This window comes from Corvus brachyrhynchos, unplaced genomic scaffold, assembly GCF_000691975.1.
Source record: "Corvus brachyrhynchos isolate BGI_N302 unplaced genomic scaffold, ASM69197v1 scaffold70, whole genome shotgun sequence".
Taxonomy (NCBI): Eukaryota; Metazoa; Chordata; class Aves; order Passeriformes; family Corvidae; genus Corvus; species Corvus brachyrhynchos.
The window spans coordinates 9,319,505-9,342,557 of record NW_008236217.1 but is presented as its reverse complement, the minus strand read 5'-3'; the positions used below and the strand labels follow the sequence as shown (position 1 = coordinate 9,342,557).

General features: G+C 38.7%; 1 protein-coding gene across 1 annotated transcript in view; it reads left to right on the top strand.

The window, feature by feature from the left end:
* Nucleotides 1-23,053, top strand: part of BIRC6 (baculoviral IAP repeat containing 6) — a 159,039-nt gene that overhangs the window by 122,526 nt on the left and 13,460 nt on the right. Inside the window, exons 65-67 of the mRNA XM_008643347.2 lie at nucleotides 13,174-13,384; nucleotides 21,310-21,455; nucleotides 22,286-22,396. Coding sequence (XP_008641569.1) covers nucleotides 13,174-13,384; nucleotides 21,310-21,455; nucleotides 22,286-22,396 — 468 coding nt within the window. The remainder of the gene's footprint in view (nucleotides 1-13,173; nucleotides 13,385-21,309; nucleotides 21,456-22,285; nucleotides 22,397-23,053) is intronic.

Sequence of the window (23,053 nt, the reverse complement as noted above, 5' to 3'; positions counted from 1 at the left end):
CGCCTGGAAGGCTGGAAACAACGGCGGGGCAGGGCGGCCGCGGCCCGGCTCCGAGCGGGGCAGGGAAAGCGGCTTTGGGATCCCGGGGCTTTCCAGCACAAGGAAAAGCAGCCCAAGCAAGCAAGCTCCTCTCTGTCCAAACGCCGGAGACCCAACTGCCCACACACCCAGGTGAAACAAAAGGAGCAGCCCGGTCTTTTGTTTCTCTTAAGCACCCAGCGATTTGTCGTCTCAGTAACAGTATGGGGGAAAATTCCTTCAACAGAAAAAAAACTAGACCTCTTACAACCCCAACAGAAGGGTAAAGATGAGCTTTCAGTGGGGGTTCTCACATCCCACATTATTCTTCCTTCTGCTTCTCACCCACATGTTCTTTGTCCTGCTGCCTAAATGATAGAGTATTTTACTCTGGGATCAGGAGTCGGGTGTTTGTTTTTATGAGCCTTAAATAACAGAAGTTTTTCCAATTGATTACTAAGCTTCTGAGGGTGCTTTACAGGACAGTCCTGAAAACCTAAGTAAACAAGATTTCTTCCTCATGTGAGACCACTATGAATTTCTGGACCTTTGTGGTTACAGGATAATATGGACTGTCTTGAAAGCTTGAGCGACAGACTGCTCATGTATCTGTATCTGCCTGCCAAAGACCTGTTATTTTTTAAAATTCCCCTTTGGATCCACTCAGACATAACTCTTCGGGTACTAAGTGGAGATATACTTTTTTGACAGACCTTTATGCCTTGTACTCCACTGCGTAATATGTCTTATGTAAAAGGAAACTAAACTATGGTGTTTGCCTTCCTGCCTCCCACAGATGAGTTACCTTTCTTAATAAGTTTTCAGGGGAAATACAGTTAGATGCTTATCCTTGATACAAGGATGTATAGAAGCTAACAAATCATACATGAGATGCAGCTGGTGCTCATTTCATTCCTGAAATTAGTTTCTGTATGCTTACTTTTAATTGTTCACTTGAGAAATAAAAGGTCTGGGTGATTGTCTTCAAAAGTGTTCGGGTTTGGCCATGAGTGTTCAGTGAAATTCCCTCTGCCAGTAGACTGTCACCATCTTGTGATGGCTGTTTAATTTTGAGAAAACAGTGCAGGCCACTGCCCTGACTGTTCAAGGCATGAGACAGTAAAGTTTAGCGTTGAGGGAATTTATCCTTAGGCTTTCCTGGACCATTTGTCTCATTGCTAAGGCCCACGAGCATTTCACCCAGGAGTTCCCTTTTTTTCCTTCATCAGAAACTGACATTGGTAGCTGTATCCCTGCTCCCAGGACAAGATTGGGAGTCTGTAAGTACTAGATTGGCTTCCCCTCTGAGGATAAACAGTAAAGGCATTCAACCAGCCCTTTAAACCTGGAGGTACCACACTGCATTTTTCAAAATTTCCGGTATAACTATTACCGGTCCTGTCATTTTTTCTTATTTTACTTTAGTCAGACAGTACATCTCAAGCAGTTTCATTTAGGCTTGGTAATTATGGTTGGGAATATGCATGGTGGATGTCTGAAATAGAATGCTCTGCGGTGCCACATGCTACAAACATTCACAGATTTTACTAGAGGCATTAAGAATTAATTGTAAAAATGATGCCTCATTACCAACAGACTCAGTCTTTTTTGAAAAGAGAATATGACTTCAGAGGAGAATGTGACACCACACTACATGTCCTACAGTTCCATATTATACAGCAATGTCCAGTGTGCTTTCTTCCTTTTTATTTTAACTCTTGTGCCTTCCTGGTAAGATACAGCAACCACTAACAGGACACAAATGTTTTACAGTACACAAAAGACCTCTGAAAGAACTATAAGTAATACATACTCAGTTTTTTGTTTCTCCATATTAGTGGCTTTCTCAAGTAGTGGCAGCACAATTAGATAAGCTGTTAAAAATTTCCCGACTAAAGAAACGAACAATCCCTTTCTGTTCATGTGCAGAGCAGATTGCCAGGGTTTGTTGTAGACATTTTTGCTTTGCTTTTCCCAAGAGCAAGCTCACTGTACTTTCAGGGAAGAGTTTTGGGGTGTGTAGCTCCATGTGCATTTGAAGAACTTACTGAGGTGAGGGCTGGCTTTCATCTTCAGCAGTTGAGAGTCTTATTTATTTAGTCAAGTGATAGGCTTTCATTTTCTGGGCATTTGTCATTTATTTCTTTTGTGTTCTTTTTTCCTCTCCTGTTTTTGAAAATAAAATACTGTAAATATATCTGGCACTTCCCATATTGTTATGCAGGCTCTTCCCATTCATAGTATTTCCTTTCTTACTATCCTCTGAGGGTATTCTTAGTCCTGACTACAAATCCAAGGAAATGGATCTCTGTGGTTGAAGGAAGTAGTCTGTGGTAAATTACTCCAATACAAAGTATAGTTTTTTATGATGGAATTTCTATCTTCTTGTCTTCTCTAGAGGACATTGAGATAATGCAGCTCATTAAAAAAAGAATATCGTATTTTATTTTGAGGTTTTTTTTTGTTCTGCTGTAACATAATGGGGGATGATCTGTTCTAGTAAGTGGTGCAGGAACTTGCATGAGGTTGTATGGAAGGTGCAAATTCTCCTATTCCACAAGTCTGAGATGATTCTTCCAATCATATTATTCATATGGTTGATATATTTACCAGATAAGAGCTATTTGCACTCTAAGGCACTTTGAATATGCAGTGAATACAAAGGGTTACCCTTCATTTAACTCAGACTCAAGGAGGCTGTTCAGCTTTAATTTTTCTTTTCAGCCTGCACTTCGTGTGTTTACTAAAAGCCCATCTTGGTATTTAAACAACCAACTATTCTCTGAAATATATGCTGGAGTGATAAAAGTTCTGTTTTGCGTATGCACAGTGGCTCTGCCATCTTGGCCAAGCGAAATAATGAGATATTTAATGCAGAATGAGATGCTTAAATAGTCTCCTTTCTGGCCCCTGAGGACATGATCTTGTAGGTGTGCTCATGCATACAGAAAAAATAAAGCACAGGAATCGCACATCCTTTCATTCCAGTAACAGTGTTGGTATCCTCTGCTGACAGAGCAGAAGACCTAAGTCTTGGCCTGTTTCCATCTGCTGAAGTAATGGTTTAAAAACACTCCACAACTTTATTATCTAATTTTGAATTTCTGCATCTATTTCTGCAGCATGTGCAATGAAATGGCAGGTTTCCATCTTATTTTCGATTCCTATCTTACTCTAAAATACTAGTGACTGTTTTATGGCCTGGAAGAGGTAACGCTCAGACTGAGGACCATTTCAAGGTGGCTGCTTGCCCACTCTTCTGCCAAAAATAGTGAAATCACTGTTCCCGCCTCCATTGCAGGGATGGTGAAAGTCAGATTAACTTTTATAGAAATCCTGATCCACGTTCTGAGGGTAGTGATACCTTTCCTTTCATCTCGGTGTAGTGTTGCACACTTAAGACACTTAACATGAGATGATAGGAAAGCTTCCACCTTCTTATTTATTTTGAATTTATTTTTACTTTTTTGAGAAAGGGTTGTTGTGCAGGATATTTAAACCTTGTATTATTCTCTGCAGAAAATATTTTCTTATTTTCCTAAGTGGAAGGTAATTTGACACTTCTAGCTTACCTTTACTATTAGACTTATTTCAGTACATCGACCTGAAATAGAAATCATTGGTCCTTTCTATCTACTAAATGCCATACTAAAGGGTTGTATTAGTAGTAAGGTTTTTTTTTATCCCTTGACCAGGCAAACAACTTGTCTTCGTGCAGTCTCTGAATTCCTTTCTTTATATGTGTCTTTCTTCACATTTTTAATATATTTTTTTTAATTATTTTGTATTTTATTTATGCCTTTCTATATATTATTCTTTATTTATTTGGCAATATAGAACATTCCTAGAGCATTGATGCTTCCTTACACTTGTTTTCTTTTTTGATGCAAGCGTGATTTGGTTAGAGCTTTATGCTTTAATTGAGTTCCTTCATATTTTGATGGTTTTAAGAGCTGGTAATGGGTAAATCCAGCTTTCTTTCAGAGGAGAGATTATAAAAAGTTGCAGTGAGGTTGGATCCCATGGCAGTATGTACTTACTCTTCAGTACTTTGCTCACAGCCTTTCTACACTGGGCCACTTTTTCAATCAAACAAAACCAATGAATACACAATTCTGCGTTTTTAGATTTCATTAATTATTCTTTGTTGATGATATATTCCCAACTCCCCATATGAGATTGCTCTGTAGCCTCCAAGAATAATCTGTCCATTACCTGACCACCTTTTCAGGTTTATTTGGAGCTCTGTTTCATGGCAGAGAGTGATCCCTAGTGGATTCCATTATGAGGGACTACAGTGTGGCATTGAATAGTAATATCTCCAAAACTGGGGATTATGTGTGGTTTTAGTAGCCACTTATGCTTTAAAAGCTCAGTTTGGTTTTCATGTCTTTCATACTGATTGGGTTTCTTTTTCCCATCCTTTCAAATGCAGGAAATTGTGTCTTGTTTATTCAACTGTACACATTGGCCTAATGAAATGCCTTCCACTTTTTCTGGCAAAGGGTTTTTTCTGGGTTCATGGATACATGTGTGAAAAGTCTTGTTTGACTTGACTTGTAAACAGAACTTTCCTGAAAATACTCAATTTCTCCAAAATCAAATATTCTTTAAAAAATAAGCAAAGCAGAAATGGTTAAGAGCAGTACTTTTGAGCCACTACAGATGACTGACCAACTTCCCTGAGCAATGCATTTTGCCTGTATAATTGAGCACAGTTTTCATCTCCTGTTGCAGTTAAATTTTTTTTTTCCAAGTTTCCTAGAGCACACCGTAATAGTAATGCCAAGACAGACCAAGGTTGTTAGCCTGCTACTTTATCACCAATAGTGGACAATAACGGGCTGACATGCAGATGCTACTTTGGTATTGCTAGTATGTTGCCAAGGGTGGTGTCCCCTCATTTATTAGCCCTTGATGGCCTGTTCTTACATCAATTTACCCAATTACTTTTGAACCTGTGATAATACTTACTACCCTGACATTTAGTGCTAAGCTTTTCCAAACCTTAAAAGTGATGTATTGTGTAGTGTATGTTCTTGTACAAATGGCACTATTTCTTCTAATGGTGTGCCCATTCCTTTGAATATATTGATAAGTCCAATTCTACTCATTTTCTTGCCACTGATAATTTAAAAGCAATGTCTTTATGGTACCCTTCATTAGTCACTGAGGCTGCAATGTCTTTATTTCATTTTAGATAGTGCAGCAGCTCATTCTGTATCTTGCATTGTTTAGTCACCCTTCTCTCTCTTTTCCAGGTCTGTCCCATCTCTCTGATAAAAGGGGGAAATGCACATGGTGTTGAAGTGATTCTAATTACTGAATGCAGCCTCAATAATTAATTTCTAATTTGTCTTCAGCTTTTCTTACATTTGATCTGATTTTTTTGACTGCTAACAGGCTCAGTGCTGACATCACAAGAACAAAATGTTCAAGCTGTATCTGAACAATAATAGTAATAATTTGGAGCATGACACTGTACCCATTAAATTCAGAGGCCCACCCTTCTTGTATTGTTTTACTGCTCTGACATGGGCTTTGTTACTCATGACCTGCAAGAGTGCTTAACCGCTTTCTCCTGCTTCATTATTCAGGGGACTAGTCCCTCCTGATGTCATTTTCCCTAACACTGAAAACAGTACTGTGAAAATGCTGGTGTTACTCCTATTTTTAAAAGTGAAGAAAAAGTCAAGCTAATTAAATTATTACAAGATGACAATATTTGGAAAGCTTTTGTTTCATTTTTACCTAAAGGCTAATGTTTTCTTAGAGATCTGATTTTGAACTGCTCTGTGGGCAATCCCTTTTTCTATAAAAGCAGAGCGGAACACAGCGTGTTAATTAGGCCTATTATAAAAGAGGCTTGCCCTGGGTTGATTCTGAAACAGAAAATCAAGAGGCAGCAGAGCATGACGTATTTGGAACTGACACTATTGCCTGCAGCAGGGACTGCATTCATAGATCATATGTTTGCAAAGATGCAGCGAAGGGGGGCTGAAGAACGGCTCCAGTTTTAAAATATTTTGTAAAAGGATGTGTGGCCCTGTTGGAAAGACAGAGTGCCTCACTCATGCTTGGCCGTCTATGTGGCCACAAGACTGTGTCTTCTGAAGGTTTTAATTAAAAATACAAAATGAGTGTTTCCTTTGTGTGGTTTTTTTTTGAACAGTGGTGTTCATAGCAGCTGAGAATCTTTAGTATGATAATGAGATTCTGAAGTCTTTAATTTGATCATAGCTATGGGTTTTAAGTTTGTGAATAACATACTGAGGCATAAAAAAAAATGTCCTCAGTAATTACTAAGCATGTTTTAGGAATGGTGTAAAATTGGCAGAACTTTAGGATCTTACTTTTAGTTTATTTGGAGGTTAAAAAGAGTGAAATAAAAGAAAAAAGAAAAATGTAGAGCCAGGTGAATGTGGTACTGTAGTCGTGATCTTAATGTTGGTCTTAAACTTTAGTGAGTAGCAGGGTAATAAGGATGTCTTATTTTACTTTTTACCTGAGCTGATGATCCCATATCTTTAAAACTTAATTACTATGAAAGAAAAAATAGGTCACTTGTAATACATAGGTACTTTCTTGGGGGTTTTGCAGGGGAGATTTGGATACCCTGTAGTAAATTTTGAGCATTTGTGCATGATACTAATAGAACAGTTTTATAACATAGTTACTCTACATAACTGTCAGTGGTTTTCTTTCACGTTGCTTAAAACAGAAGCAGGATTACATGGCTACTTCAGAATGAATATTTAACGAAACACAATCATTCCTCTTTCCAGGAAGATAAAACATCGTAGTGAAACCGTTCCAAAACAAAACAAGAAATGAGATTTGGAGGCATCTCTTGGGTTACTGGAAACTTTACCCCATGCAAGAAGGAGGCCTCCCTTACATTTCCTGGGTTTACCATATGGGTTCTCTCCAGAACACGTTTTTCTTTTCAGCTACTTCCTTTTAATTGATCATTCATGATCATCTCTCTCATATTTGCAGTGGCAGATCTCTTTGGGAAAAGAAATAAAAGGACTGTAGTTTTGGAATAGTTTTCAGTGGTGCCTTCTGCTGTGGCTGCCAGCACAACCTTCTTTCCTTCAACAAAGGCAGAACATCAGTCATGTGTATCAGTCAGAAGTAAAACAAGATAGTACAGAAGAAAAATACTTCTGTGGGCCTCTAAAACAACTGAAATTCACTAGATCCTTAAATAATGAGTGCAGAAAATGAGAAGTTACATACAGGAGAAAGATTGAGAGCATATATAGACAGCTTTTCTCAGAGCACAGAAGCAAGGAGGATCTGCATTTGGCAGTGTCATACTTGTAAAACTGGTAAAGGTGTTGATTTTTTTATTTTTCCTCAAGTGGCTGTTTTGGGGTTTTTTTGCATCAAGTTTGTAGGCTCCTTTGGGGTAGGAATTCCTAGTACAGTCACAGCGAGAATCACAGTGGGGAAGGCCTTGACATTAGATGCAAGTAAAGCAGAACTTTTCATAATTTTCTTACTAATCACTGTTCTGTATTTGTTTCTTTAATTTGCTGTAAAGTGTGAAGATTTTTTGATATAATGGACGTACTATATTAATAGTTTGCTTAATTTTAGAATAAATGTGCATATTCTGTATGATGTTTTAAATATCCTTGGCAATGGAAATAATCTTATTCATAGCCAGTTAAGCTGAACTGAGGATGTTAAATCAATTGCAAAAAAAATTTATTGCTGTTCAGTACTGTCTATTTAATGGGCCATTAGGCCTGGCTATTCTTTGTTTGAGCATTGTATAATATTAAAAGAAAGCAAAGGAATATTAGACTCAGTTGAGTCATTATCTTGCTACAGATATATGAGAAATTTAAGGTGATACCTTGATCCTGTGAAACTACCCGCCCTCATGTGCTTTTTCATTATATTGAGGTTGTAATTGCATATGCCTAGTCTTAGATATTTGTAAGAAATAGATCTATATTAGTGATGAACAGATAGATTTGTGGAAAGCAATTGAAACATTCTGAAATCAACACAATCTTTAAATGTTAATCGACTGCTTCCCAGGAATAAGTAGGCATAGATTAAAAGTTCTCCAAAATGCCTTAATATCCCATGATATTTAGGCACATGAAAGACTGCAGGTTTTGAAAGACAGGATGCTCAGCAACTCAAGACTTCTTAATACAACTTCAGTCATACTCCTTTTCCTTCCACCCAAATCAGACTGATTGTTATTAGCATATAAGGGAGATTTAGTTTTATGAAATCTCTATTTTTTTACCTATTTAGCCTTCATTCAGCATCTTTCTAAATTGCAAGTATTGTGGCAAGAGACTGGCTGAATTGTAGTGATTCTAGTAACACTTGACCTTTATTACCAAAAGGATTGGGAAAAGGAGGGTGAGACCTTATCCCCAGATAAGGTTTTCCAGATGTTTGCCATCCCTACCCTACCTATCTTAGCAAATGGCAGTGACCTTAATGAGATTTCTGCTTTCCATAAGCACAACAGAATAAATCTAGACCTGAGATACTTTTTTGATGTGAACTGTGAGCAAATATGTATGCTGCCTGTTGCCTCTGCTAATCATCAGGGACAGTAGGATATGGATGTGGTTTTTGGACATGTCCACTCACAATTGCTTAATTAATAAAACAAAGGTGGTAATAAAGATGCTACTGTCAACAGTTGTGTGTGGTAGCACTGGTATTCCAGCCTTTAAGAGCACTGCTGCCATCATCTGGCCACCCCCCCCATGGTGCTGTTGCCCTGCTGTTCTCTGTCACCTCCTGCCCTGCCCTGTCACCCTGGGCTGTCACAGCTGCCTCTGGGCCCCCGTGAGGGGCCGTGGTGGTTGTCCTGCAGCTGCCTGCTCATGCTCCAGGTTCAGCTGCAGTTTTTAGCCTGTGCTCTGCTTCATGCTCTGCTGGTTGAACTAGCTAACTGCTGGTATAGCCAAAAGGTGAGACCTTGATGTGTATTTATGCAGTGCAAGTGGTGAATCACATGGCAGGCTGTGGGGGAAGCAGCTTTGGTCAGGTGGTGCAGAAGCCAGTTCCCACCTCTGGTTTTGGAGCCTTCTCTGAAACACCACGGTTGTCCCCAGGCAGACCTATCCTGACAGCCCTGGTTAAGGCAGACAAGGAAGCAGGATAAAACCTGAATGCAAATCCCTGCCTTGAGTCTAGAAATGAAATAATTTAATCTTTACTTTTAAAGTATGTGTCATACAGTAATCATTTGAAGAAGTGCTCAAGAAACCCGGCAGAAGTTCAGGTGGGCTCTCTGGGGCAGCAGTTCTGTTTGAGAGTCAACAAGGGGGAGCTTCTGAACTGGTCTGTGGGGCTGGAAGCTGAACATTCCTTAGCACTTCACTGAGCCACAGAATCAGGGAGCACCAACAGCACAAAAATGAACAGATGTGACAGACACTACAGCTGGTGGGAGCCTGACAGCCAGGACGGTCTGAGTGTACTTGGTGCAGGAGCCTGAGAGCCCCAAACTGAGCTCTTTGTGAAAGGTATCTGTCATTATCTAGTAACTGTTTTGTCTTTGGGATAACAGAGAATCCTGGATAATACACCCATGTGTCATTTTTACAAAGCCAAGGATTTTAATCTCCCATTTTCATTTTCTTAGGAGTGCTGTGTATTTGCAGTTTGGTGTGCTTACGTGCGTGTCCGTAGAAATCAAAGGTTGTTGGCACCTTCTTACACAACCAAAGTACCCAAATAAAAAGATTCTGGCTTATTACATATGTGCTAATGGTATTCAAATTATAGGTCTGGTATAAGTAAAAGTATTTGTTTCTGTCTCATGGTGTGTTGGATTTTTTTTCTTACAAGAGAAGCTATCATATTTAATTCAGGTAAAGTGTTATGATACACCTTCATTGCTCAATTGAGTCAGACAAAAAAAGTTAGATATGTTCCCAAGGGAGAGCATACTTTGAAGAATACAGTGGTTTACTTTTAACATTTGTTCTTCACTGAAGTTTATATTTGCTTGAAATCGAAATTGTTGGTGTCTTAGTTGTCCAGATACCTTTATGTGACGATAGTTGTCCAAAAGTTCTATTGCTTCTATTTGGTGGAAATAGGCTTTTTTAATTTGCAATTTTGTATTTTATGTTTTAATTCATGTTTGTAGTATTTCAATTCAATTCCCTTAAAGGACTTTGTTACAGGATCAAATTCATTTTTTTTATTACAAACCTGTGTCTTTTATATTTATATATCTGAAATACTGTCCCCAAATAAATGCATAATGATATCTAAAGAAAAGACATGTTTCCTAAATCCCAACTAAATATGCTGCAAACACTAAAAGCAGTAAGGATGGTGATGGAGTGTGGGTGGCACAGCCTGAACATTGAGGTTCTACTTGGAATGCTGCTGGACTTGTTAAGCCTCTCTCAGTGCAGAAAATTGCTGTTAGGACATCTGTAGGTGCAGCTGGTCATGCCAGGGGGAGGTGGACAGGTTAGCAAAGAGTGGATCTGGGCCAGGGGTGTAATTTACAAAAGATTGTCTTCTTGTTCTAGCGGCTTAAACACAGTGTCTGAAAAATTGCATAGAGCTCAACATTTGCTCAAGTCTTCTTCACCTCTTTCAGAAAGCAGAGCTGTATCTGCAGGAAGCATACACTGTAAATCAGCTTGGCATTCTTTCAGTTGAAAGCAAAGTAGGCACAAGGAGTACGTGAACTGCCAGATGAAGATAATAAACAGTAATTTGCCAATTTTGAGTCATTTACAGCAAGTTTTTCTGATATTTATCTAGGTATTCAGTCTCGATGAACATTTTGAGGATTTAGATTGGGGATGGAAGGGAGTTCAGGCATTTTGGACAGAAAAATACACTTGCACAAGTCACAATTCTTAGTAGGTATAATAAAGGAGAAAAATAGCATAAGACACATGATAGTACCAAAAATTGAGTTTCATGGAGTCTGGCATTAAGGTAAAAGAAATTAGTAGTTGTTCCCTAAAAGATTGTTTAAAATGAAGCCAGGTGGATGCATTTCATTTTTTTCACATGGGAACTATTGCAAAGCAGTGCAAGTGAGTTGGATCTGCTAAAACCAGAAATCTCTCTCATCTCTCTGGAAAACATTCCCACTTTAAAGTTATGTCAGTTCAGTTCCCATCACGACGGTAATTTTGAACTTAACTATCCATGTAGCAAAGGAGAGGGCAAACCAGCATTGAAGGATTTGAAATTATGTATTCTGGTCTCATGAAAATTTCATAGTTTAAATAAATAAATAAAAGCCTTCCAGAGTGAAATGCCATGGTTATCTAAGAGGTCGTATCTCTCCCTCACTCACTATCCTCATAATAAACAGCTATTGATTAAATTGAGGAGCCACTTGGTCTTCAGCACTACAGTTGGGAGGTGGTTTCTGGCCAGGGCTACACTATGGTACGATATATTTTATGGTTGCCCTTTCTTTCACCACCCCCCTTTTCTATTTTTCTTCTTTTCTTCTCTTCCCCTCCCTGCCCCGCCCCCCCCCGTTTTTTGTGTGTGTGTGGTTTTTTTAAAATCCACACATTATCAGATCTATTTTTACACATTGTGGGGATTTTTTTGGGGGGCAACCATTGTTTATATATATATATTTTATATATATATAAATGTAAGAATCAGCAGATAATCGAAACTGATTTCTTAATGCCAGGGTTTAAATTTGGTTTGCTTTAGATATATGGAGTATTGTGACAAGGGTTGTTTTTAGAGCCATGATACCAGGCCTGGCAGTTTAATACTTTGTTTTGGTAAATTTTCTTCCTGTTCTACAGCACTTCACCCAGTTAAGAGTTTGTGCCATTGTAATGGACTCAAAAGACAAATAGCAAGCTGTTGATTAAAGAACTCCTGGCAGAGATAAATCCAGTCTTAAACCTGCATAAACTGGCTTGTTGAATTTAGCTTGGCTGTTTATACTGTCCCATCATGCTGTATTTAGAGCTAAGGGTTTGGTGACAGGATTTGAAAGTTTGTGATCTGCTTTAGCTTGGAGGATGAGATGTGCTAAATGAAACATTAAAGAGTTCTTCTGTGCTTTGTTCTGTCCTAATGTGAGTTGTCAGAGGCTTTTTATTGTCTGGGTTTTTTTGCTGGAAAAAGAATAAATTTATTTTACCACAAACTCAGTCATTTGTGAATACTTTAAAGCAAATATTTTCTGCAGTTATGTTAAAAATAGCATGTCCTAGGGACAGAGGAAGCAGCTGTGTTAAACTATCTGCCTATTGCTACATTTTCAGGATTTCTATTAATGATACAAAGTCAGTTGAAATGACATCCATTACATATTTGTCCAAACAAGTGGAGGAGAAAAATAAACATTGTGGTGCTAGAGAATCCGTTAGAATTGTGTATCTCTGCCTGTCTTTCCTAATCAGAGGAGCTGATGCCTGTACTCTACCCACAGTTACTTCCATAACACGTATATATCACACTGAAAAGCACTAAGACAGTGAGGTTTGCCTGCCTAATGTATGTTCTTACTCATCTTTACTGTTTTGTGGTTCATATGTATGCAGATAAAATTTGCGTGCTCTGAAGGATGCATAATGGTTTTTTAAATGATACTTCCTTCATGAAAAGAAGTAAAACTAGTCTTCTACTTAGTAGATGACTTCATTCATTTAAGGACCGTGAATATTCTTGCAATAATGCAGACAAATTTTCCCAAAGGAGAAGATGACTGTAAATAAAGTGGGTGATGTGAAAGTCTTTATTAATGCTTATGCAGTTAGATTCAGCAAATGCTACTCTGCTACGCCATAGGTTACAATTTTTCCGCCATAGATTTTTGTTTGCGATTACTGTAAGCATACAATTTGAGCCAGGACTGTGTATTAAGTACCGGAAATGAATATAGCATGTGGTAATCCTGTTCCATACCTTGTTAGTGCTTTTGTCCTCATGTCTTTTGTTAACCTTTGTTTCCCAGATATCTTGTGAATTTCTTTCTATACAGGTCCATTACAACACAAATTAAAAATGGCTATTACAAAATACTGTATTTTATCATTTCATTTCATTAGTATTTTAATAATTACCAAAATCTAGCTTTTCTATTTAAAACATCTGTACTAAGAGTGAAAGGGCCTCCAGTTTTAGTAATTTTTGTAAACTGTTTGTCTCTCTTAGTTTTGGATATGGCTCGACACGTTCCCCTGTACCGAGCTCTGCTGGAATTGCTCCGTGCTATTGCATCCTGCACATCGATGGTGCCGTTACTTCTTCCTCTGTCCGGAGAAAGCAGCGAAGAGGAGGAAGAACAGTTGGAGTCACAGGCTTCTGTTGGGACCTTGTTGGCTAAAATGAAGACCTGTGTAGATACCTATACCAACCGGCTGAGGTAAGCACTTTCATCAGCCCTATCCTTCATTTAAACTGTATTGTTGTGGTTTAGGACTGGTACTCCCCAAGGTAGTGTTCCCACCGAGATGCTCCAAACCATGCTGCCCCTTGCTAGCTCCCACCTTCCCCTCCCCTTGTGGTGGGCTGGAGAGGAGATTCGGAGGCACAGAAAACTAAAAATTATGGGTTGAGATAAGAGCAATTTACTGGAAGCAGCAATGAGATAAGAAAACAGTATTAACAACAACCTGGAAGCAGCAATGAGATAAGAAAACAGTATTATAAACAACAAGAATATTATACTGAATATTATAAACAGCAACAGTATTATAAACAAAAGTGTATAAAAGAGAGATTGATTCATATGCAGAAATGCTCAGCACAGAGCTCAACGCAGCTGCAGTTACACCACCCTGACCCCTCCCTCCAGCTCAGAATGGGCATTATCCAGCTGCTCCTGCCAGTGTGGAACTGGCACCACCCATCTGCTCCCTCCACGATGCTTACTTGACCAGAAGGAACCCCTTCTTCCCAAAGGAGAGTCCCTTTCCCCTGCCCCAGCACTGGTCTGAGGTGGTGTAGAATAACCTCTGGGTCCTGGCCATGCCCGCTCCTGGATACTGCAAAAATTAACCCTGTTCTGGCTGGAACAGGACATGTGAATATATGAATATAGAAGTGAAAAAAGATTGAGTTCTGTATATTTCTCTGGATGGATGCTGCCATCCAGAGTGAGAATATACCATCTGTTTGATCTAGATTTGTATGTATCTGTCTGGTTTACTGTACTATTTAGAGGGAATGGTTTTGGTATGACAGATAGGAGCTGGTAGATTTGCATACTCTTGTCATTTCATTGGTAATTATAAATGTTGCAATGCAGATTTTAATTTCTTTATTTTAATAATTTTCTGCTTCCAGTAATTAATTGGTTTCTTGATTCTGTTTACTTGCTTCCAATTTAAAGACAGCTTGTTAAGAAATAATGACCTGTCCTTCTCTGCAAAATTTAGCACTGTCCCTAAGTATATGCTGAAACATCGTGAAAAGAAGGTAAATACAATGTCAGGAAAAGGTGTGCAGAGAATGTTCTTTCTCCCACTATTAACTCGGAATATTTACCAACCACTACCCAAGAGACTTTTTGAGTAGGAATCTCATTGTTGGGGAACTCTTTCTAGTAACTCGTGATGGACTGGACTTTACCCATAAATTTCTCTAATCCTTCCTGACTGAGATTACAAGTCTTGCTTATCAAGCATGAACAGTACCTTTAGTGGCACTTTTTTTTTTTTTTTTTGCTAGCTTAGTGCAGAAGAAACAGAACTGGGAAGGACAAAAACCAGTTCTTTATGTTGGATGCCCGCCTAAAAGAGTCAGCTTGTGCTTGCTGGCAATATTATATATATCATGGTATATGTAATCTTCTTAAAACAGGAAAGATAATTGGCTTCTGTGTAATCCATTTCCAATATCTGTGTATATAATTCTCCACCAGAATAGCTGACTGTTTTTCCTTTGCTAATCTGGTCACACATTAGCCTCGGATTTAGTGGCCATGGAAACCTGTATCTTCTCATGTCACTTCCCCAGGCTGAAGTCTAAAAAGTTTCTCTGTGAGAATGGTGTGTGACTACTGTTCATAAGCTCCTCAATTTTGTAAAGTAAATACAGTATGAGTAGTTCTTCAGTGCCAGCTTAGGATCTGGAAACAAAGAAGAATTCTAGAGTCACAATTGGTAGTATTTTAATAGTAGATGGATTTGATAAGAATTCTGTGGTCGGTTCTTTGTACATTATCTGCACAATTTTCTTGTTTTACTTTGATATACCAGCGCAAAAGGACAGCTTGTCTTTTATTCATTGGTTTAAGCATAGTGCTGTTTGTCCTTAAAGCAGTGTATAGACAAGGATGAAAACAACAACAGTCTGGAATCACTGGAGTGGAAGGTTTGAATTCTCAGCCTTTTAGTTGAAGGTGTGCCAGAAATATAAGCAAGTGTTGGCATGAATTTCTTAAATGGGACAATCTGCTGTTCCTTTTAGGTCAAATTGCCAGAACAACAACCCATAATTATAGGTTCTAGTTTCAAAGGCAAAACATCACATCCTCTGAGCAGCAGACTTGCATGTCTACCAAATGTCATCTCCATGTTGGAGTGGGAGTGTCCACTTTGATCCAGGATTTAAGGGGAACAGTTTTGGACTCCAGTTAGCATTGAATTTACTTTCAAAGGCCATAGTATTCTGTTAGAAAACTGGGAAATTTCTGGATAATGAAGAAGACTACGTTTAGTTATGGGATGATTTCTCATGACTGTTTTGACTGCTAGGGAGTCAAAAACCATCAGTAATTGGAGAGCAGGCAGGCTGGTGTAGTGAGTTGCCACGAGGGCTGAGTTTGAGACATCAGCTTGCTGGGATGGCTGAGGCCTTTGCTGCAGAAAGCTGCTGATGTGTCAAAGCAGGAACCACATCTGCTGGGTGAGCCTCATGCCAAATGGTTGATTCTGGCAAAATGAGATGGTGACTTATTTATGTGATGTATTATATAGCAAGCTTTCCTCTAAAATTCGTAACTATGCTTCATGGGGATGCTGCAATACAACCAGGTAGGCCTGAGGCATTTTCGCTGCTATGGTTTTTCATTGTCTTCACTGCTGTTTTGGAGAACTTCGATGTGAAAGAGTGCAATTTGCAAACAAAAAATATTTTCTTTAGAACTGGGCCCCAAGAATCAAGGCCTAATTTGTTTTAATTTACTTTTCTTCACAAGACAGCTATCAGTTCCTATTGCTGCATGCTGAAGTTCAAGTTTGGAGCTGATCGTTGTCTGCAGGAAGCAGTCCTGCAGCCTCTGCTTTGGAATGCTGCAGCTTCGTGTCAGTAAATAGTGCTTCAAGCCCCAGGGTGGGGCAGGTGGAGCCATCTGGGAGGAGGTTACCAGCTTTCACCAGTGGTCATTTGCAAAGGCACAGTCCCTTGCTTGTTTTGCCTGATTTCAGGAGATTTGTTTAAGAATCTGTGAATTACTGAAACCTAGGCTAGTTTTATCCCAAGACAGTGAACCCCAGTCTAAGACTGAGCAACATTGGGCTATAAGCACTCGGGTGCACAGGGGCTGAATGGTTCATTGGCTTTAGTCTGCAAATGCTTTGATAAGGGTATCATTCTGTACCACCACATTTACCTCCAAGTATCAGGCATGGGTGAGGAAGTGTTAGTATTGACTTTGAAAATTAAAGTTGCCTTGGGAGCGTATAATTCATTATTCATTTAGCACAGCGTAAAGAGAAGGCTGTCATCTTCTAGCACAAGCTAAATTAATGGTTTAAATTATTAGCATGTACACTGCTGTCTCTTCTAGCAAATATATTAGTGACTGTCATCTCTTTAAATATGAGTTGACATTTCTCTGCTTTTTCTTCAGTGGCTGAAAAACTGTATGGGGAAGTTTCTGTGTCTAAATTAAATATCTGGCTCCTCCTCCACTCAGAAAATCGTAACATTTAGATAAAGGTTTTTCCTGCACTAAAGCTCAGGAGTTTGATAAAACTGTTAGCTATCTGCATATACAGATTTCTGTGCAGGCTGATAGAGTGCAAGGAAACAGCTGAAGTATCTTACTGGCTTTATGACTTCACTTCTGATATTTCATCTCTTCCTTCATATGGTGTTGAGAGAGCTGTGTAGTTCCCAGCAACTCCTGCTCTCAAGCTGGGGCCCTACTGGTGCCCCTGGATCACTCATGTATGATACACTTGGAGAGAGAATGAGTCCAGGCAGGACTGCAGCAGTGCAGATGACACCAAGAAGGGAGAATGATATTTTCTCAGCTAATAGTATGTTTTGCCCATGTTATACATGCTCATAAATGGCAGAGTAGTCATCAGGTTGCTTTTCTCATGTGCACACAAAGCAATGCCATGTGTTTCAGGTCACACTGAGAAATAGTTTATGGACAAAAAAAATAATCATCTTCAGTAAAGCTGTAACTTTGACCTTGGAGGACTCCAAGATTGAATCTGATCAAGGAGTTATTTTGTAGGGTCCATACAGCAGCCACAAGGCTGCAGCAGGCTCATGGAGGCTGCTGACCTTTCTGAGTGACTGGGACCCTCACAGTGACTCTGAGCTTTGTTTCCTTTGTGTGTTCTAAGATTCCCCAGTGCATTGGTGATATGTGTTACCCTTTGAACGTTTTCATGGGCTTTGAATTACGTTTTTGTCTCAGCTCTTTTATAACCATACAGTTTAGGGAATAAAACAGACTTTTAGGTTTTCCAGACCGGGATGTTTTGTTACATAAGGGAGATGGGTACATAGACCAGATTCACACCTCCATCTTCAGTTCCAGAGCTGTGTGAGATTTTAAGCTTACAGTGCACCTGTTCTCTTTAAATTGCATTATTTAATAGCCATGATAAACACGTTTTAAGGATATGTTTTTAGAAAGAACTGCTGTCTTCTAATGTAAAAGAAATATAAAATGAAGTCTAATAGTTCATGTCTGCAATGATTTTCAGTTCTATCTCAGATGGCAAAACTCTATGAGCTTTAAAAATTATCATCGGTGTGAGAGTACATATGGCTGGGGAACCTTTGACAGATTTTCCCATCTAGAGTCTAGGGAATTACTTGGTTTTCTGTATGTTGATTGTAAATAAACTGAGAAACTGTAATGTACTGGTAAATTTCTCCAAACATTTTTGAATAATGCTGAAGTAGAGAATAAAATAGTGAGGCAGATGCCTACAAGAGAGCTGGAGAGGGACTTTCTACAAGGGCATGCAGTGACAGGACAAGGGGGAATGGCTTCAAATGAAAGAGTAGGCTTAGATTAGATAGTAGGACAAAATTCTTTACTGTGAGGGTGGTGAGGCACTGGCACAGGTTGCCCAGAGAAGATGTGAATGCCCCATCCCTGGAAGTGTTCAAGGCCAGGCTGGATGGGGCTTTTAGCAACCTGGTCTAGTGGAAGGTGTCCCTGCCCATGGCTGGGGATTGGAATGAGATGCTCTTTAAGGTCCCTTCCAACCCAAACCATTCTGTGATCTCACAAACCATGCAGGACTGATGACACTAAGTTGATATTCTTTCGAATCAAATGAGGGTAGGAAGACAAAAGAAAAAAATGGGTGTCATCATTCATAGGAGTCTTGCATGCTATGGCAATATCAGTTAGTTTGTTCCCCAAAAGTGGGGAAAAAGGTTACCTTTAGCCTAACTAACCACTGGAATATACAAGCAAGACTTGTGTGAGGAAGCTAAATGTTGATAAGGCAGTATGTCTAATTTGGGGAATTTGTGTACCAGCTATCTTACCCTCCCTAAGAAACTGACTGAAATCCATGATTAGGCAGAATCAAGGTCAAAAATGAGACTTGGATGGGGCAGAGGTGTGGCTGAGTTAGATTTATTCCTGCATTTCACTTCCTAAACTGCTCTTCCACAGGTATGGCCTGACTCCATTATGTAGACACTCACACAAGCCCCAGATACCTACAGTTGTCAGGGCAGAGCTGTTTTGCAAACACGTGATTTCAAAAGTCTGTTCTGAGGAGAGGCAGGGCAGGGCTTTTCTGTTGTGCTCATGATCGCAGTGGACAGAATCTCCTTTCCTTGGTGGCACAGGAGATGTTTGGAGAATACATTCTCCTTTGACAGGTCAAAAGTGCTGAAGTGTAACTGTTGTGGACTGCAGGGAGAACAAGAGGAAATTATGTTATTGGTACTGAATGTTTGCATTTGAGTAGAAGTATCCTTTCGCTACTGCTTCAACTAGATATATATTCCTTGTCTGCTGAGGTAGTTGCTATCAGTCACTCTGTAGGAGTTTTTAAGCATGTGGTGAAGCATTTTGCTTAATGAGGTCAACATCTTGATTTTTTTGATTCTAAGACCAAATAGAAGGAGGAAAACCAAACGAGTAGTCTAAATTGTTTGTAAAAGCAAGTGGAAGATGAAAGAGTCACAAGAACACTGTTTTGAAAATGAATTTGTAAGAATTAATTTTGTTTTCAGTACCTTCACCAAGCAGATTTTTATTGCTTTTCACACATCTTTCTCTTGCATAATGCCCACTGACATTTACCTCAGCCAGAATTTCTCCAAGGCTTTTGTAGCAAATAGCTTAAGGCTTCTGCATCAATAGCAGGCAGATCTAAATCTTGTACCTTTCTAGGGACTGGTAGCTGCTGGCACATGCATGATGTTAAAACCAGTTATCACTGAGGTCTGGTAGGTTTAAATATATATTTCTGAAGGTGCTTAGTAGGTTATTCAAAAAATATTGGCATAGCTTTCCACAAGGAAAAATGCAATAATAAGGATCAGAAAGTATAAACAAGAGATGCAGTTGCTGCTTTTTTGTCATACAGTGTTCCTCAAATGCAACCTGGGCCTGGTTCTAATGCCTCTTGATTCCTCCTAACTTTGAGGATCTGAAAGCTCAGAATAGCTTGAAGTCTGCAATGGGCTAACATCCTTTTGGATTAAATCTGGAGCAGGGAAAATGGACCATGCTACAGTAATGTATTTTGTTATTAATGCTCTCTAGGGATATTCTTATTTGATTAGGTACAGTTCAGAGACCATATTCAGTAATCACCTCTACTGAATAGTTTAGAGAGTCATTCATTATGCACTATTTCAGTCTAGATTAAAACACAGAAAGGTTATAGTTGGTGAAATATGTTTGCTATATCAAAACATTAAATTGCTGTTTTACTCGTGCAGATAGTTTCTTGGTTTGCTTCTAGGTAGGCTAGTGAGAAAGAGAAAACCACTTCAACTTGGCTGTTGAACTTGTTTGGGTCTGAAAAGAATCAAGTGCTGTTGAAACAAAAATGTATAGAAATTTTTGTAAAATAATTTGGGTGCTGTTAGCATTAAAATCTCCTAAGATTTGCAGAATGACTGTAAATTTATGCAAGCTCTTGAAACACAGAAGCTTTTAAATACACACATGTAGGTTACATTAGTATCAAATACCCTTGTCCTCATTTCAGCAGTTGACTATCTATGCTAGTAAGGACTGGATTGTCACAATCTAAAGATTTAAATATATCTTAAATTACTAGCCAACCAGCTTCTGTCAAACAGCAGTGTTAGTATGCACTGCATTTTCAAAAAATGTCATTAGAAAAATTTGAAGTGGTTAAATTGACGTTTTGATTTGCAGTACTTCGATTATAAACATCCAGTGTAACCTAGGTCCTTTTTATATTTCAAGACTTTTAACATTATGTTACATTAAACTGTTTATTGAAATAAAAGGTCTACATTTGTATAGCCCAGAAAAGAACTGCAAAGAGAGGCAAACTTCATGTTTGACCCACGGTCCTGTGGTGCCTGGGTTGATGTTCATCTGTGTGCTGTGAATTTTTACTGGAGGTTTCCTAGAGTTTTACCATTAGTGTATCTTCAGTAATTGCTAGTGTATTGTACAGCAGGAAGGAGCACTTTATCACCTGTTTACGACTTAGTTTTGCACAATGGTCTGCAAGAATGAAATGCATATTCATGACATGATTAGCTTGATTTTGCAAGGTTCCCTAATACTATGTGAAGGTGTGCAGACATCAGGTCAGCCTGCAGGGTAACAATCGGGAGGCCTGAAAGGTTGAAGCAGAAGCTGCTCTACTGGAATCGCTGGCTTTGTGTTCCTACTTTCACTCCTCATACCAGGTGTACATCTGTCTGTCAAACCAAGGCAGCATAGCCTGTTCAGTGTTGGAACTGCTGGTTGCTGCATTCAGTGATGAACCTGAAGGTACCGAGAGAGATTCCGTTTCAGAAGGCTTGGTTAAGTCTTGATCCTCTATCTTTGGTATTTTCCTCTGCTGACAAATGCACTGGATACTGTATGTCTGGTTGAAAAATATTCCCTCATGTTATATCCTATTTCTTTGCCCCACGCAGGTCTAAAAAAGACAAAGCTAAAGCAGGAGTTAAACCGGATGCTTCTGATCAAGAACCAGAGGGACTGACCCTCCTGGTGCCAGACATCCAAAAGACTGCAGAGATCGTTTATGCTGCAACCACCAGTCTGCGCCAAGCAAACCAAGGTGAAACAGAAACACTTCATAAGTACTGTATGCTGTTTATCTGTAATACAGTCATTTACAGATAACTTATAAATTAGCTTAAAAGCAAGACAAAACACTTCCCTCCTGTCCCCAGCCACTGACTGCATTTTCAAAGGTGGTAGGAACATTGTAGTAGTTTTAAATGTTTTGATCAGGAAACAGAATAATTCAAGTTAGAGTACACCTCACAGCTTCCAGCACAACTGTGTAGCACTTTTTTTATTATTATTTTTCTTGGCAGAAAACGACATACAGGACCTTTAGTAGTAAGACTTTTTCTGTTAAAACTAAATCTTATTACTTGGATTAACCATTAAGTAGATGAATGCAGAACAAAAATCTGAGACGTGGGTTGAACTCACAGATGTTCAAAAGACCATCTGGTTGTCTAGTAAAGAAGACTAAAGATTAAGTAGCTGAATGAGGGGAGTGCATTTTATAAAGGCATGTATAATCAGCCCCTGATTTTGGAGAGTCCAGGAATGCATGTGGGAATAGCCATCCACACAAGCATATGTCATACTTCCTGTTTTAAATTAAAAAAAGATAAAAGAAGCAATAAAAGAATATTCAAAGAAGCAGCAGCTGTCATGAATTATTTCTGAGCTGAGAATATGGTCTTTATTTACTCCAAACTGTTCAGATAATGAAATATACAGTAGTGAGAAAAAGAGATTCGTATATCCTGAGTGACACCCAGTTTTGAGATGTCTCTGCAAAAGAATGTAACCATAAAATGTCAACACTTGCTGTGCTTTTCTTGGAATTACATAGTTAACTACAAATAATCATCACATTTTATACAACAGAAAAGAAGATGGCTGAATACTCCAAAAAGGCTGCAGTGAAGCCCAAGCCTTTGTCTGTTTTACGGTCCCTTGAAGAGAAATATGTGGCGGTCATGAAAAAACTCCAGTTTGGTAGGTTGAGAAGTGTGAATGTTTGTGTTTTAGAAAGCAGACGCTGGAGAAATGTGTGTTCTGTTGAACAGAATCTCTTATTGTTTCAAAAGTTAACAACTCTCTTGCATACGTGACCACTGATAATTTGCACATAAGGAAACTATACATCTGTGTTTTCAGGTGACCAACTCCTGTGCTCTTTGAACTAATAAGAAATGTTTTAAGCATGCACTAGAGTAATTCAAGGAACCAGATGAATTCAATGAAGTGATGGTGTTTCTGTTTTCATTACAATAATGCTTTTTGTGAGTCTTTCAGTTCTCAAGTTACATTGAAATATTTGATTTTTTTTAAAGCTCATATATGTTAATGTAGCTTTTATTTTTTAAATAGAAAAGAATTCAAATCAAAATGCTTTTTTTAAATGAAACTTCAATGAATTTGATTGTGTCCTTTCATGAAGTGCAATATATTGCATTTGGAAAATGTGACAGGAATTGGTCCTTACTTTGGCCACAAAAGGAACGTGTTACAAAAAAAAAATTCATAAAAAACTAATAGTATCTTATCCAAAAAAGAGTTATAAAATTACTGCTTAAACATGTTCACTGAGTATTATTTGAGTTGCAGTGACAGCATTTGCAGTCATATTTCTTTGCTGTTGTATTTGTAAGA